This window comes from Notothenia rossii (assembly GCF_949606895.1).
Source record: "Notothenia rossii genome assembly, chromosome: 2".
Lineage (NCBI taxonomy): Eukaryota > Metazoa > Chordata > Actinopteri > Perciformes > Nototheniidae > Notothenia > Notothenia rossii.
Genome location: NC_136904.1, coordinates 17,971,752 through 17,989,149, shown reverse-complemented (window position 1 = coordinate 17,989,149; position 17,398 = coordinate 17,971,752). Strand labels below are relative to the sequence as shown.

Below are 17,398 nucleotides of genomic sequence, written 5' to 3'. Positions count from 1 at the left end.
TTTCTGCTCTCTTAACCTTTCAATCTTCCTAGCGCTCACCCTCCTGCCTTGCTCCGTGCTGCATCCCCATACATTCAGCTGCTACAAAAACACAGCACCTGCTTTAATGAAGGGAAGGAACCCATTCCTATGCAGAAGCTCTCCCCTTTTGTCAGTGCTGTCTCAGCTAGGTGTAGAAGGAGTGAGGAGAGAAAAAGAGAGATATCCTCATGGCTATCCATTTATACATATTTCATACGAAGCAATACAAATGATCCTTTGAATTACTAATCATGCAGGATGATTAAATGGCATGGCTAACCTGAGCGTCTTCCATTGAGATTTTTGTATTTTACTTATAATTACTTTTACTGTTATTTTGTTTGTTCTTCTCTCATAATATATAATTATGATAATGTACTGTATAATCACAAAACGTTGCTCCACATTTTCGCTGCGGTGCGGGGAGCATATGACATTTACATATGTCTGGATGCCTGTACATGTATATACTGTATGTATCATATTGAGATAAATAAAAAAACAGCAAAATAATGGAGGCATCTTTCAAAAGATGACAAGCTGAATACATATGCATTTAACAAAGGCTTCTGATGTACCTCTAAATGATTTTAATGAATACTGAGGAGCTGTGGAACAAGAAAGAGAAAATAAGATTGACAGTGGCTTTAAAAAGGAGGAAGCCTTTTTTCTGTGTTCGCTAATGCTGTCTGTCTGACAGTGACTGTCATTTGTAAGGAACAATGTTGTGCTCTGTTCCAACAGCTACATGACAACGATGAGAAGAAATACTTCAATAGTTCTAATGATGGACCTTAGAAACAGCTCAGCCTCAGACAGTGGGAGACCGAACACCTTTCAGATAAATAACAGGTTGGCCGAGACGCTCAGACACCGTTTTTTAACATGCACACTTTTTTGTGTGCCTACTGTAGAAACATCTTCAGACAATCACTAGCCCAAACAAGTGCTTCTCTGTTTACCGAATGCATTGTGAGGTCTCCCTGGCTTTTTTCGTTACAAGGTGGTTTTCTGCGCTTGCTTTGAATGGGCATTGTATTCATCAATCACAAAAAGTTTGAAGTACAAAAAGGGACCCTTCCATTAAACTACAGCTGTCTACCTTTCGCTGACAACACTGCCTTGAACCCACCACCCCAACATACCCACCCTACTTTTCACTGACATCAAACAGAACCTCAGACCTGGTTCCCTAATGCGCATTCTATTTTTAACTAAGAATTTCTAATAAGCTGCTGGGAAGCTGTACATTTTTCATATGCAAGCATATCTTTCCTTTGTGAAAACACAAAAACACACTTATTTGGTGATTAGCGACTGACAGAGGGGAGGAAAGGAACTGAATATGCTTGTATTAAATTGCATGCCTTTCAAAAAGGAGGAATCCTAATGCGAGGAGTCGTCTTCCTGTGCACCACAGGTATGAGTGAATTATTAATCGGCCAGCTCATTTTAATGCTTTTTAAAGTGCTTTATTTTGATGTGCTAAAACATACTTTTAGCCATATTCAGTCAGGCATGCATATCCTTATTTCTTCCATCAAAGAAGAGTGTCGCCCTTTCAAAGAGCACAAACAACTCAGCCTCATTTAAAATAGAAGTTCGAATATCAAAGACATTTTACAAAGGCTGGGCTTCAAACACTGTGATGAAGTTTTTTTCCTACACTTTATAAAAAACTTAGGTATGCAAAAGGTCCGAATTGTTTTCCAGCTCTTAACCTGACTAGTGTAAATCAAAAACATCCTGGAGTAACACAAGAAGTTAGAAGCATCAATCCATGCCTGTTACTGTTCAGTGTCATCATTATCAAAATCTCTTCTATTGAAAAAGATATGTCTTAACTACAAATATTGTTTTTCTAACAAAGGCGTATAAAGTGAATTCTGTTTTAAAAAGAAAAATGTAACTTTAATATAATAGGTTCTCAACTGCTTTCGATATAATAAGATGCAGTGTTACACATATACTGTATATGGAATGTATGTAGGGCCTGCGAGACCCCAATAATACCAAAACTCAAACATTACAAAATGGAAATCTTTTTTTTGCCAAAGTTATCCCGACAAACAGAGAAGAAGAAAATCCATGCATGCTGATCCATTCAAACTGGAAAGTTGTTATGAATACTTCTAAAATAAGACCTTTACCGTTGGCCAGATATAGTTTAGGCCTTAAGCTCCACCCCTCACCCTAAGCCCAACCCCCTGCTTAGGGCTGACCACCTACGCCTGTCAATATAAAAGCCCAAAGATAAAAACATCCTGATCTAATAACACAGGTTAGTGTTGTTTGTCTCCTGTTGTGTGTGTGTAGTTGCTATCACATGTGTGTACACACTGGACATGGGCCCAGCTGGAATTACACATACAGGCCCATCTCTTCCCCTCACCGATTGAGCAAAGACAAAACACTGGTCACATGTCACCTGAACATGTTATCTAATCGGATATTTTATCCTGACTGTTCCTGATGGGATTTATTGCTTGCAAAAAGTGCAACCTTTGAAAGCTAGAATTGAATTTAGGGAGGTCTTTTTTTAGAGAGAGAGTGTAATGTCTTAAAAAGACTTTGAATATGTTTTGTTAAAATAGGTTTGTTTTAATTAAACAAAAGGCCTGTTGTTCAGCGCCATTCAGGTGCAGCGCCACATGTTTCCCGTGAACAGTCTTCCCTAAATGAGTGTGGTGTAAATATTGGCCTTACCTGTCCCTTTGGTGAGCTCCTTCTCCCCCCCACTTTCTCTTTCTTTGGTTTGGTCCTCCTGGTCTGTGGTGGTCTCACTAGCAGCCTCCACATCCTCACTCAGCTCTCCTGAAGGGGGAGGGAGGATGGGATATGTAAATTACCACGCCATCAGAATTGGTGGAAGCACTTAAAGGGACGGCAGCGTTTTTTTCTATAGGAGCTTGCAACAATTACATATGCTGACACACAGTTGCAAGGCTAGCAGACAAAGAGGGCAGAATCTGCTTTCTGCTCTCTGTCCTGTGCTGTCTGATCATCACTGTGAAATTTGTTTTGACAAGTATTTTAAAATCAGAGTTGAATAACAGTGAAGGATTAAAGGCACAGATGTATTCATACTATTAATATTATTATTAAAAATTATTATAAATATTTAAGTTGTTTTGTAATTTGTATTATTATTATATTTATATTTGTATTGCATTGAGAGCTTACTTATTATATTTCAAAAAATGTCAAGACCATGGCAAATATAGTTCCCTCTGTTTAATGTGGTCATAAAACTGCGGAAAAAATAACACATGTGTCCTGAAGTGGGCAGATGGAAAAATAATTGAGTGAGCGCTATCTTTCAAAAGGAAGACCTTAACATAGACAAGCCCCCGTTTTCTTTCTCACACATGAACATACACATATATTACTGGGCCCTTCTGCAATGCAAGGCTCATTTCACTTCTTTTATCCTACCATTGCAACAACAGCAACAAAAATCATAAATATTTAAAACTTTCAGAGCCACAATTCATTTTATTTTTATGCCAAGTCAAAGGCACAAATCCCCTGTAACCGCCTTAAAAGCCTCAGCTCGATATATCAGGCCATTTAGGAGCATTGAAGTCCAAACAATGGATATCCGATAACGCCATTTGTAAGTAACACACAGAGGAAAAGATAGCAAAGACAGATAATAAAAAGGGCATCAATCTTGTTTATTTCCCTCCAGTGCCCCCTGAACATCCCCTTTGCCCGTTAAGTTTGTTTAAAAGTAGTGGGACTTGCACGCAATAGCATTGATTTGACAACAGTAAACTAGGCCGCAGTCAATAGGTCCTATCAGTTATTACACACGTCAGCTAATTCTCAGCAAATGTACTTAAATGCTCTTTTGAAAATGCTTTCATGCTCAGGTCTCTACTCCATGAGCTATTGATATATTGACAATGCTACAACAGCAACTGAAATATCCTGTTCAAGTATTCAGCCCTGCAGTCATCACGCATCCAATCTTAGCTCACCACATGACTACCCACAGCCAAAACCACTTTTATGGCGATACATTATCCCCAACACTCACTGTTTAGCATGTCAGTTGTGAAACATTGCGTACACTGTACACAGAGTTGACATCGTGTTCGTTCTCTAACTCCGTTTTGTGTCATTATCACGGATACACTTTGAAGACTCATACATTTCTGAACCACACTGCTCTTTTCACAGTCCCTTTCCTGATGACAAGTCTTACCCATAAATACAATATTCAGATGTTTTTCTCTTCATAAGTAAATGCATTATGCAAACAAGTCATGTTTGTAAAAGAAAAATACATTAAAGGAAAGAACAGTTTTTAAGCTTGACATTTCATTCTCTATTGTGTATGTTAAATACATTCAACTGTCTTTGTTGTGTATGCAGAAAAAAAAGGTGTGTATTTAAGAATATATACAACATGTTCTGCAATTTTTAAGGCAAATACAAAACTGGCTGGCTGTTTAAAGGTTGAATAAATACACACTGGCTACAGAATAATGTAATTGTATTATCAATTTGTATTCATATGGGGTTATCCAGTTAAAAAACTAATAAAATCGAAGTTGTGGAAAACACCTTTGTATTACCGGCAGGAAAAGAGCAATATCTTCCATTTCCAGCTTGCTGACAGGAATGCTGTAGCAATGCTTGCAGCTTTTAGAGCAGAGTGATTGGTGAATGCTTTGTGTTGTTACACATTATAGCTAAAGGCCGATCCTGTGATCCAATGATCGTGTGTTCAAATAAAGATATTTAAAAGGGATGACTGACTCCTTGTATAAAAGCATATTTAAGTGTTCCCTCGATCCCACACACACGAATACATTTTATTATTTTATTTTTAACCATGTTTCTATTGTGTTTCCAAGGCAACTCATGAATTCCATCCAGTGCGGCCTATGCTGGTGAGGCGGATCTGAAACATTCCCAGGAAACCAGAGATCCCAAAATCACATCTAACTCCTGCTTGCATACATATTCTCCGTAAGAATTAGGAGTCTGCAGAGCTGCATAGGGGCTCAGATTACAAAATAATCCCCAGCTAAATTTGTTCACCTTTAAAATCAGGGTAAAGTGTCATTTTGTAGCTATGTGACACTTGCAGTGAGACTAATTCCCTTCCTACACATTATTACTGACTTTGTGCTCATTACTGTGATAGGCAGCCAACAGTCTGAAGCCGTTCAGCGTCCCTGCCCACCCATAACTTCCTGCACACCAACTGTACATGCTGACATTATATTTTTTCCTCTATGTGCTTTCAAGCTTCTTTATTTAGATGTTTAATCAACGTATATGACATTCCTAGCACACAGCACACAGAGCCCTGTCCATAATTTATGCAGAAATGCAGACATTTAATTCCAGGAGCAGCATTACATCTTTAAGTGGCAAATAGCTTCGCCTATTCCTCATCTCATCTCCAACAGTATTACAGCATGATTAAAGCCAGGCCCACCGTAATTAATGAAAGGTCATGAGTGGCCTAAGAGTAGGATGCAAATTGAAGAGACACTAAAACTGTAGCCAAAGATTAACTCTGGAAATAGATGAGGAGAAACACTCAAAGCTATGGCAGCAGGCCATTTCTAACCCAAATCTGAGAGATGTTAAGGACAATAGCCTGAAGGTTGTCTTCTAATTAATTGTCTTCATTAACCATCCTAATACAATGATATGAAACAGTTCCATTAATCTAATCATGCAAGCTGAATAAGCCCTTTGCCGACACAGAGATTACACTCATCTATTCTGAGCGTATAAATATCAGCTTTGCTCTGCCAGTCACTCAGTGGGGACAGTCCATGGGCTCACTGTTCCAGCATCTCGCAGACAGACACGCGCAGACGTTGCAGACGTTACGAACACACACACACACACACACACACACACACACACACACACACACACACACACACACACACACACACACACACACACACACACACACACACACACACACACACACACACACACACACACACACACACACACACACACACACACACACACACACACACACACACACACACACACACACACACACACACACACACACACACACACACACACACACACACGCTCAGCAGCCTTCCCCTCTTGTGTTTTGCCAGTGAGTGCAGGAGCTTAATCAGACCCATAGGTGTCACTCTATACAAGCTGGGAGAGAGCGACTTGCTCACACACATTAATGAGGTGCGGGGGGAAGGGGCCGAGTAGCAACAGACAGAAGAACACATGGGGAAGGGGAAAAGGGAAGAAATATGTGGAGATGACAAAAACAGATGCTATGCAAGAGGCGTCCGGTGAAGATGAGACACTGAAAATGGCAAGATTACCTTCAGATGAGAGAGAGCAGCCTTCCTTTCCCCTGAAGAGCAGTGATTACACTAATGCTAATCAGACTGACAAGCACAAACGGCCTAATAAATAATTGATGGTAACCACTGCACTTTCCAGTATTCCTTCCCAGACTGTAGAGAAGAGCAGCAGCAAGTAATAATAGTCACTCTAGATATCTTTCACTAGGTCAGGCTCCTCCTCTATCCTCGGCCTCAGCAGAATACACTGCTATGATGATAACTGCCTTTCTTAAAGTACAGAATTCCAGTCCTACCTGAGAAGGGTTGCAGTCTTCCTCAAACAGCAGTGTCAGGCTGCTCTTTTAGTTGCATATACAGTCACCAACACTGTCTTGTCTGTCTCTCTTGGCTTTTGTATAAGTCCTGAAGAACCAGCGCGGGGGCTGAGCTGAGCTTCTCCCTCTCCCCGGCTCTCGAGTGGGGCTGAGCTCTGCTTCTCTCTGGGCTCTTGTGTGGAGCTGTGAGTCTAAGCTCTCATTACTCTCATTATGATTATTGAGGCTGTTGTTATCATTTTAACCAGGTGTCAGAGGACCGCACTGTAAATCAGAGAAGTGTGCTCCCCCCACCTGCTATATCCAGGGCCGGACAGCTTCCTTTTCTTTAACGCTGCACTGTCGGATAAAAAGCAATCTTATTTCACACTTCACAGACTCTATCTTTCTCTCCTACTTTTTCTTTTAAAAATCCCCCTCTTGCTCCCCCCATCATGCCTTGCACCCCTTCCTAATATCAAAGTTGGCCTGACTCTGGACTAGAGGGTGCAAAATGAAAGTGACAGGAGGGTACCATGGGACAATGAGACACAGGACCCATGCTGAGGGCTTTCATGCATTGTCCGCTCCTCATATCAGCACCTCTGTACCCCGTACGCAAGACCCCCCTTTTAAAGCAATACACACAGGAAAACACTACCAACCCCTCGTAACCCTCCCTCTGCACAGACACACACACACTCACTCACTCCCTCACAGACGCTCCCTCTGTACATCCTCACAAGCTACCTCTGATAAAACCACAACAGAGAAAAACATGCCCACAATCTAGCCAGAGACAAGAGGGGCTTTTGCTTATGAACACCCAATAAACCACAACATGGTAACGCCAGTAATTGTTTGGCCACTGCAATAAAAAGCATCCAGCTGAGTTAAATTATAGACACATGTTATGTTAACAAAAAATGCTTTTTAAATATGACACTGATATGCACTTTAATCAATATATTATTTAATATGAACATCACATTTGAATACGAGATACATTTGGAAATGCAAACAGTAATATTTAAAATGTGCACCAATTTATTGCACCAAAAAATCAATGTAGTAAAATGTCAGAAAACGCACATAAAACCTGCCATACACACACAACATGAGAGTGTATCTGCCTCTGTACTCTTCTCTCGTACTCTCACTCCCTCTCTCCCACACACTTTCACATTTTGAAAGGAAAGAAGAGTAAGCTACCTCAGTGCTGCTGGTCGGAGTTACGTGTTAGATTCCTGACCTGTCTATGGGGGGACTCGCTGGCCTCTCCCTGCTGGCCCTGCTGTGACCTCAGGATCTAAATGTGAATGAATACTTTGTGTCTCCATGGGGCTAAGGGCAGGGGGGGGGAGAGGAGGAGGGTAGCAGAGGAGGAGGAGGCGCAGGAGATGGAGGAGGGGTGCGGGGTTAGGGCAGCTAATAACTAAAAAACTTTAAACGGCAAGTTAATCACAAACAGCAGTGATAGCTCACACTGCCCTAGAACAATATCGTGGCTTCCCCTCCTCCACTGCTCTCCCGGTGGTGCCTGCTCATCAAACCTCCCATAGGTCTTCCACACAACACTTAATTTGATCCCCCTTCCCTTTCAAAGTCACTGGCCATTTTAAAGTATGCTCAGCACAATCAGGTCACAAAGTCATACACAAAAGTCCTGTATTCTCTAACATATCAAATATATTTAAACAGATAAAAACATAGCTAAATTGACCGCTGTTTTCTGCTCTTGATACTCAGTTATTATGTTATTAATGTATTAAATATGTTCCCTAACGTGATATCTCGTGGGAAATGATACTAATTAGTAATATTTCTCGTGATAATGGCATGTTTAGATACATGGCAAATAAAGTGGATAAAGTATGTGCCGCTCTATTTCTTTCCTCTTTGTGTTTTACTTGAGTGATGAAGGAGAGGAGGATCTGGGTTAATGTGGCTACACAGGGAGTGAGCATTCAGGGACTGCTCATGCTTCCGTCCCAGCTGACACACACACACACACACACACACACACACACACACACACACACACACACACACACACACACACACACACACACACACACACACACACACACACACACACACACACACACACACACACACACACACACACACACACACACACACACACACACACACACACACACACGCACACACACTTTCTTGAATGTCCAAGATGATGATCGCTCGGTATCGCATATTATGTCCACAATGGAAGATGCAGGCTGTACTTTTCCCTGCTAGGATGGTGGACTAAAAGCCTGGATAGGGGGCAAAAACATCACTGGGCAGTGCTCTTCCATCTACTCTGCCTGAGGGACATTGTCCTGCACAAAGAGTCACTCTGCCTTTCTGCCACCCCCCGCCATTCATTTATGCTTGTCTCCTTCCATTGCTGCCTCCTCTTAAATCAACCTCCTTTTACTAATGCATCTTTTTCCTCCAGCTCACACTACAATGCCTTCACCTATTTGCAGCTATTCAAAGGGACCAAACAGAATTGGGGTGGGTTGACAGAGTGGGGGTGGCTGAAGGGGTGTCTAAAAAAGAGGGGAATAAAGCATCACCACTGTCATGAAGGGCAATCACATCAACTCTGAAATATTCACCAGTGGGTTGGAAAATGCGATGGTACAGTTATGACAGGCGAACAGGCAACTTCCCCCACTCTAGCCCACAGCCCCCCGCCCTTCTCTCCATCAGGGCGGAAGCGCGGTGGACACTCTGAATATGTATAACCCGGAAAATGTATTGATTTTTCATTTGGCAAAAAAGGGACACAAAAATCACATAACCTGAAACTGTCACAGCTCTTTTGTTCATAGCTCATCTCTCCTGATGTTTGGCTTTTGCCACAAACTCTCTTTAATTACCAGGTACAGCAAGCTTCAGAGCCTATCTCCACAGAGACACAGCCACATACAGCCTGCTGGGCCTAACAAGACAGCACACATCTATTATATATGACATACACCCAGCAGCTTTTGTTTCATATCTGACTAATAAGCGCACTGAATATGAATATACCCACAGTTTGTTTTGTTATTTTACACAAGATTAAGAGCAAAAAGCTCTCTTGAAGAAAACCTTGAAAATTAAAAACAAAGTATGCCACATTAGAAGCTGCAATTCTATATTAAAAACAAATGCTGGACCTAGGATTAATTTGATGTGCTTTTCTAAATAGTTCTGCTTTACATAGTAATTATTCTATCGATCTAAGTTTACCCAGGTATAGGCAGGTGCTTGTATGTTTGTCTGAGTGTGCACACTTGTGTGTGTGTGTGTGTGTGTGTGTGTGTGTGTGTGTGTGTGTGTGTGTGTGTGTGTGTCCATTAACAGGTACTTATCTGTTTATCTCTCCTTTTAGGCACTGCAGGCCAGTACAGTGGACTGTCTGAAAAAGATCTCTGCCTGTCGATTTATCGAATGCACCATTTGCATATCTTTGTAGTGCATCCATCTGCCTGTGGACTGTTCTGTGGAGGTATTAGCTCAGAAAATCAATGCTGCCATGGTTGGATGTATGTAGGGCCTACATCGGCGCGTGTTAGGAGTCCTGCTCACAGCTCCCACATGGGTCCTATTTAAATGAATCCTGCCGGCAAAGGCTCTACTGCCGGTCTTTCAATTTCTGTGAACTTAAAGTACATAAACACATTTCTCCGCATGCCCCTCCGTAGTGGGCTGGTTTGCCTTTCACCTCGATGGTCGTCCTGTCTGCATCCATAGCAAAGGGCCTAACCAGATTTAGTTTGTTTATGAAAGCGTACGCCCAGATAAAACAGAATAAGACAAGGTTATGAATACCAATTTTTCTAATCAATTTGTATCCAAAATATAAAATCTAGGGTATCATTGATGTGTTTGCTCTCAAAAGTTTAACGGCTTGCTCCGCTCTGATGTTTCAGGTTAGTTTAGAGGAGAGGTAGAGGATAGCTTACTTTTTTATAAAGCCCATTTTTTTTATTTGTAAATCATACACAGCTGTACAGATATACCTTGAGACACTTTGTGAAGCCTCACTATACTGTCATTTTCTGGTAGATACTGCAGTGGATACAGTGTGCAACTTTTCTTCTAACAACCACCCCGGCTGGTTGCTCATAGCTAATTGCTAAAGAAATCCAATGATTACACTGCACAGGCACTTTAAAACATCCATGAGAGTGCTACCACTTATTGAAAAAAAAACTCTTGCTACCTTTATCCATTCAGTTTCTAATACAAATCAAACACAGGGAGCTTTCTTTCACCATTTGTCTTTCTTTCTGTTCCTCTTTGCATAGCCCATCCATTACTTGCACATGAAATATGAAAAGGCAATATCCTCTCTGTGTTTGTACTGAAGCGTAATGCAATTGTGTTGTCATTTATAGGAAATAATCGCAAACCTCTCTTTCATTTTCCAGTTCAAATAACCATGAAAAATTAGCCTTCAATGTCAGGGAGGACAACAAAGGGATGCACACGGACTATTGCTTCACCACCGCACTTGACATTTCTCCTTAATAGGAAAACGGGTGGTTGTTTCTATCTTTCTTTTTCAATCTTTTTCTTTTTCTAACCTCATTTTTCCCCTAATTAAAAAGTTCTGCACTTAGATCTCTGTACATCTTTTGTGCGTCTTTCTTCACTGTGGAGCGTCTATGTGAGAGTTGGAGGGTTAGAAAACTCCGGTCCCATGCACATTGCACGCTGCTCATTAGCACCTTTACCCCTTTCTGCTAATGGCTACTGTTGGAGGGAGATGTCGCCAGACAACCACTACGGGGCCTAGGTCGCCGTGACTACCGTCCAGCAGCCTGATAGATAAATAATTCAAGAGCTATCAGACTCCCTGGCAGCAGAGCAGTCCCAAAAACACACACTTAAGACACAGCTTGTGAAGGCCTTTCTACCGGATCAGCATTTAACCCTTACAAATGATGTACAACCAGATGTCTGTACAAGACCCCACACAATTAGCCTTAGCAGTAGTCAGAGGATCTTTTAATTTAGAGAAATCTTTATTTTCAGTGTGAGCAACAAAGTAATGGTAATTGCTTTCTGTATTACTGCCATTAAAGGCTTAATAGGCAGGTTGTCTTCCACTGTAATTATGTACAATATAATCAACTAACTTTGCAGTGCAATTATTGGAGATGCATTTAACCAACTTTATGTTTTGCTTGCAACAACAGGAATAGAGAAAGTGAATAAAACTGAATATCAATACTGCGAGTTGTGTACTGTTAGTAAGCATTATTTTAGTCGGAGAGCAAGAATAGATCAGTTTTTTGCTAGTTTATCATTCTCAGATTAATTCATATGTGTTTATCAAGTCAGCTATGTCAACATTTGACAAGGTTATGTCTCAATCCAAACTGGAATCAACACATTTATTCAGAGTCATATATTCTTTTCCCCCCAAAAGGCTGACACTGAATTGCTACGAAACCTTAAAGACACACATACTACCAGCACAGGTCTGGTCCTTTCTCTGGGTTATGAGGCATCAATGTTTTCCTCTTTTCCTTTGCCTTATTTTTACTCTTAGGAGTGAAGAAAGGTTTAAACTATATATCAAAACTGGATAACAAAATGTCATGTAAATATCTATTTAAACATTGTTATGACTCTTATGGTTTGCTAACATAATACTTTATTCGTATATGCATCATTTTAAACCTGGATTTTATCTGGCACTGGCACTTTTGATGCATATAATGAAATGTTGTCTCAAAAGGCTAATGACATAGTCTCATCTCGTGCAATTAGCTGATCCTTTATTCACTTCTTGTAATGTATTAATTTATTATCACATAATTCTGCCAGAATTATTTATTTATTTGATTATGCGCACACCTTACAGCCTTAATTGCATAATAGACTCAGAGCCAGATGATGGGATGCAATGGACCAACTCAACCATCATTTCAACTAGTTATCCTTCTTTTTTCAGTGGTACATCCCATCTGTATTCATCTGAGTTTAATCAGTAGGCCAAATTGCTTTAGGCTTTCAATTTTTACCTGAAATATAAAAATGCCTCATAAGGAATATCAACAGAGCAGCCTGCATGACAGCTCTCTCTTGCTTTAAAGTGTATGTATCTCTTTCTAACAACACTTTCCTTATATGATAAGGTACCTCCATCCAAATAACATTGACCACATGTGCATGTTCATTACAGGTATGTAAGCAAACCTTGTTTTGCCTGTTTCTTCAAAACATGTTATAATACTGTGAAAGTGGGCTGAAAGCTCGGAGAGAGCTGGAACCACGTTGCCCGCTGCGCTGCTCTCCAGAGAAAGAGACTTTTGGAGTGATTACAGTCAAACTCTGCTACTCAGTTATCTTTGGCTCAGCCACAGGAGAGGCAGAGGAGAGACAGGCAAGGAAAAAAATGGAACTGATGATGTGGCTAAAACATAGGCCGCCTAGTCATAATTTACCAAAATGATTATTACGTCTGATACTGTTCATGTAACGTTTACTACAAAAGAAAAGAAAACCCAGGACCCTCCAGTAGTAATCAACAAAAGATCATAGGATGAGCACCAAGACTGCCTGATGTCCACTAGCTGCAATACAACCATTAACAACAAAGTACATTCTTCCCAAACACTGTCAAGACCAGCTCTGTAGGCGAAGAGATATTATTAGAAAACATTTCAAATGCCCTTGGATTCCGAAGCGGAGGCCAATTAAATGGCTTTGCAGCATCCATTTTGTGCCAAGTGAACAGGTATGAGCAGGAGGGGGGAGGGGGATGATTTGATGGCAGCAGGGGAGGCAGAGGGGAGAGCGCACTGGCAGGTATGTGTTATACCTGATCAGCAGACTGCACTTAATACGGTTTTAATGTATGCACATTGCTGAAACATTATGATGACACAACATCACATAATTGAAGGTAGCTTTAACTTTTCCGGGAAACAGTTATGTTAATGGTATAAAGATCACATCTGAAGCAATGTAAAACGTAAGGTTTTTCCTTCTCATCGGTTCAGTGCTGACTGTGCATGTAGGCACATGTAAATGAGCAGGTTGGTCAGAGTGGTGGAGTCCGTAGATCTCTAAGGCACAGTCAGGGATTAACAACACCCTGCCCTATGGAGAACAAGCTTGCTGCTAAATTGGCACTGTTCTACAGTATATACCATATCTTGCATTTCTATTGTATGCATGTTTATGGTTGTTAGTGTTGCTGTTGTTATTATAATGGGTGCCGTTATTGTCCTTTGCTGCAGAAGACTCTTCTCACTCATTAGCTGGAGGTTGACGAGTTAGGGGTGAAAGCCCAGTAAGGTATGAAATTAATTATTCATCTCAGTGGTTGGTTCTCGGGTGCTGCTATGGTGCCAGAAGCAGGACTCTAACTAGCAGGAGTCTGCCTCTGGAGGACTGATGGAATAAATAATTGAAAAACAATGTTATGCCATGGGTGTCAGTTACCAGGAGAAAGCAAACACTAATCACCAAACTAATCATTTAAACAAGCTGCCTACAACAATAGAGCTCTCTGAGGATTCACAGTTCTTCCCCTGTGTACTGATCCAACATCCTAAAGCTCCATCATGCCCTCTGTCTAGTTCCTGCTTCTGGCTCATGAATTGGCCCAGATACAGCCCCTTCCTCTCCATTCAGCCATGGCTTCTGCTAGCTCCAGCCAGGACCAGTGGCCTCCTGAGAAGGCTGTGATAAGAATTCATTTCTTCCTATTATGTGCTCTTGTCCACTGCCTCAGTTCATCAGTTCAGCGCAACCAAGTCAATGAAAGGGCCTGTAATGAAGCAATCAGATGCAGCCTGGTTCTCTGGGCCCAGCACTCCATTCTACCCTCCCAGACCCTAGCTCCCAGTGCAGGGTGTGCGTTGAAGTGGGGGGTGGTGGTGGTGAGGGGGGGAATGGACACAGTCTGCACTGCATTAATTCAAGACCTTGCCTTTCATAGACTGGAGGATAAGCTGCTCTCACATGTGCTTCTCACCAGGTCTGCTGTCTCCTGTGGATTCATAGAATCATCCAGTTTAAGAGAGCCCCATTAGTTTAACTAGGCTTCAACACTACAACTAAACCAGCCAGACAGGTTTCTGTTGGATTCCATGCTCAGGTTACCAGTGAAGGTGGTTTGATGGAGGTCTTTAACCTTTTCACTCCATTGTCTCCACTGCCATCTCGTCTCTCCTGCTTCTGCCTCTTACATCTCTTCAACATGTGGAAACTATTATGAGGAGTTTGGGAGAGGAATGTATGTGTTGAATCTTAATCGGTGCTTGAAAGTAGAGGATTCTTGGTCTCCTTTGTCTTTTAATGCTGCAAAAGTTTCATTTCGAATTAAAAAGGGCCTTTTTGATCTACCTAATATTGTTTTCTCTCCCTTCAGGGGCTGCAAATGGTTACTGTTATCTTTGATCAGCCTCCCTTCTTTTTATTCTCATAGACACACAAATTTACAGTGCAAACACATGGTAGTTGTATTTTATGGTTTGTGTTACAGAGTGGTCAGGGTTCATTGCTAGGGTGCCAAGGCACACAATAACAGTGCTTAAAAAGGGGAATAAGGGTTGATACAGAGCAACAATGATGCTTACCATTCACTAACACACCTAATGCAGAGAGAAACTTGGACTCTATAATACTTAAAACATAAGGGTTTTCCCAACTCCCATATTTCCGCTTCCTCCTCTCAATCTTTTCCTACTTTTCTACCCTCCGTAGTTCACCTGCTGCCAGTTTTGGCAGAAAGACCCTGCGGCTGGATCCTACCTGACAAGAGCTCCTTAACAAGCAGCAGTCATTAACCTCCGGAGCAGGCAGCTGCCATGTGATGTAGTGCACTCGGCATGCTGCAGAAGGGCCCTATTGATCCAAGACATACTTGGTGCCTTCCTGGATGTTTATAATCAATATGCAAATGGCCCGCGGCATTGATTCAATATTAATTTTCAATTAGGGAATTCTCGGGGGTCCTGAGGGGTCAATACAGAACTATTCAGAGCAAAGGCTTGAGCAAGTTGCAGGCATTGACGTTCCTCTACCCAAGACAACTTACTTACTGTTTATTTAGCCTGCCCTCCTGTAAGTCCCGATTAAGGCTTTGGATAATAGGCTGAGAGACAGATGGGCCTTTCTGCACTCCTGCAACACTCATTACACAAACTGGATTTTGGGCTAACAGGCCTGTACCAACTAATAAGTCATCATCTCACACTTAGTTCTGTTTCTTGTTATGTCAAGTCTGTTTAGGTAGGATAACCTAAGGTAAACAAATGTACTTTCTCATTAGCTTATATGTTTTACATTTTCCTAACAGATCTCCCCAACTATGTAAAAAATAAGAAATAAATATATAAATGCATTAAACATTTAGTGTTACGTACTTAAATACATAACGGAATTAGCACATTTAAGTGATGCTTATGCCTTACACAGTTAAACAAACACTTTTTCAGACAAGCTTACATTATTAATTGAAACCAACTGCAGCCGCCATGTAATGCTAATAGAGTGAAAAGCCTTTACTGTAAATGGGAAAAGGAAAGCATGGAGGGTAGGGCCCAGCAACCAGCAGGACTGCCATTTACTTAACACTCAATTGTTTCCATAGTCAGACTTACAGTAATGCAGCAACACTCACACAACAGTTCACCTTTGTTATTTCACAATAAAGGTGCACTAAAATGCAGAAAATCCTGTTCTTTTTACAACCTATTAGGATGAGATGAATAGAAATGTTGAGCAATGAATGAGGTAAGGAATTCCAGGTAAGACATAGAAACAACAGTATTGACTTATAAGCCTGCTATTATTTACGTAAGGCAAGGCAAGGCAAGGCAAGTTTATTTATATAGCAACTTTCAACACTAGGTAATTCAAAGTACTTTACAAAAAATGAAAGACATTCAGAAAATGGCATTTAAAATCAGTCATTAAAAAGAAAAGATAATAAAATAAACATTAAAAGAAAAAATGCATGGATAAAAGTTACAGTGCAGTTTAAGATATGAATAGTTCAATTAAAAGCAGCGGCAAAAAGAAAAGTCTTTAGTCTGGATTTAAAAGTAGTCAGAGTTGCAGCGGACCTACACGTACAGACATAGTGTCAATCACAGGGAGCTGTGGTTTGTTACTTGGCAATGTCTCTCTGGTTTGCTCTTTGTTACAACTGTCAGACACAGTTTCACCACGAGCTACACTGCATGTAACACGTATAATTAGATTTGTAATAATTACAAGGCTCTAAATTATTGGCCAGAAAAACAGTTTTGTTATATTACCATCAGCGGTAATCATCAGTAAATTGTATTTTTTCCTGAATAGATGGGGATTTTTGAAACCTCCAGAAGAAGGTGGAGCACATAGACATTTAGGAGACTGAGAACAAGAAAATAAAACAAAAAAGTTTCAGCCCTACCAGCATGAATCCCTGACTAAAAGGAAAAGTAGAAATTAGATTAGAACAGCGCTTTGATTACTTTTTCTGGCTCTGTAACATCAAGGTTGATACAACAAATAACTAAGTGTCATTTAAAAAACAATATTTAAATGTAACTCTTTTCAAAATTGATTTTCAATTTGTTTGATAACCTGTGCAATTACTTCACAATATTTGTGTTCCCTTTATGGGCTGTGAATAAACTGGCAGAGGGCAATCTTACAGCCGTGTTAACTCACAGAGCAGTAAAGAGCCAGCATGAGAAAATTACTAAGAGTATAACAGAGATAACCTGGTTGGACTATTTGCTGCGCTTTCCTGTAGAT

At 40.8% G+C, this 17,398-nt stretch overlaps 1 protein-coding gene across 3 annotated transcripts in view; it reads right to left on the bottom strand.

Annotated features, from left to right (window-relative positions):
* Positions 1 to 17,398, bottom strand: part of zfhx3b (zinc finger homeobox 3b) — a 140,842-nt gene that overhangs the window by 23,659 nt on the left and 99,785 nt on the right. For 2 of the 3 annotated variants that reach the window (XM_079663436.1, XM_079663437.1), the window contains exon 6: positions 2,728 to 2,835. The exons of the other annotated variant lie outside the window; for it this stretch is intronic. In XM_079663436.1, coding sequence (XP_079519562.1) covers positions 2,728 to 2,835 — 108 coding nt within the window. The remainder of the gene's footprint in view (positions 1 to 2,727; positions 2,836 to 17,398) is intronic. 3 annotated transcript variants of the gene reach the window in all.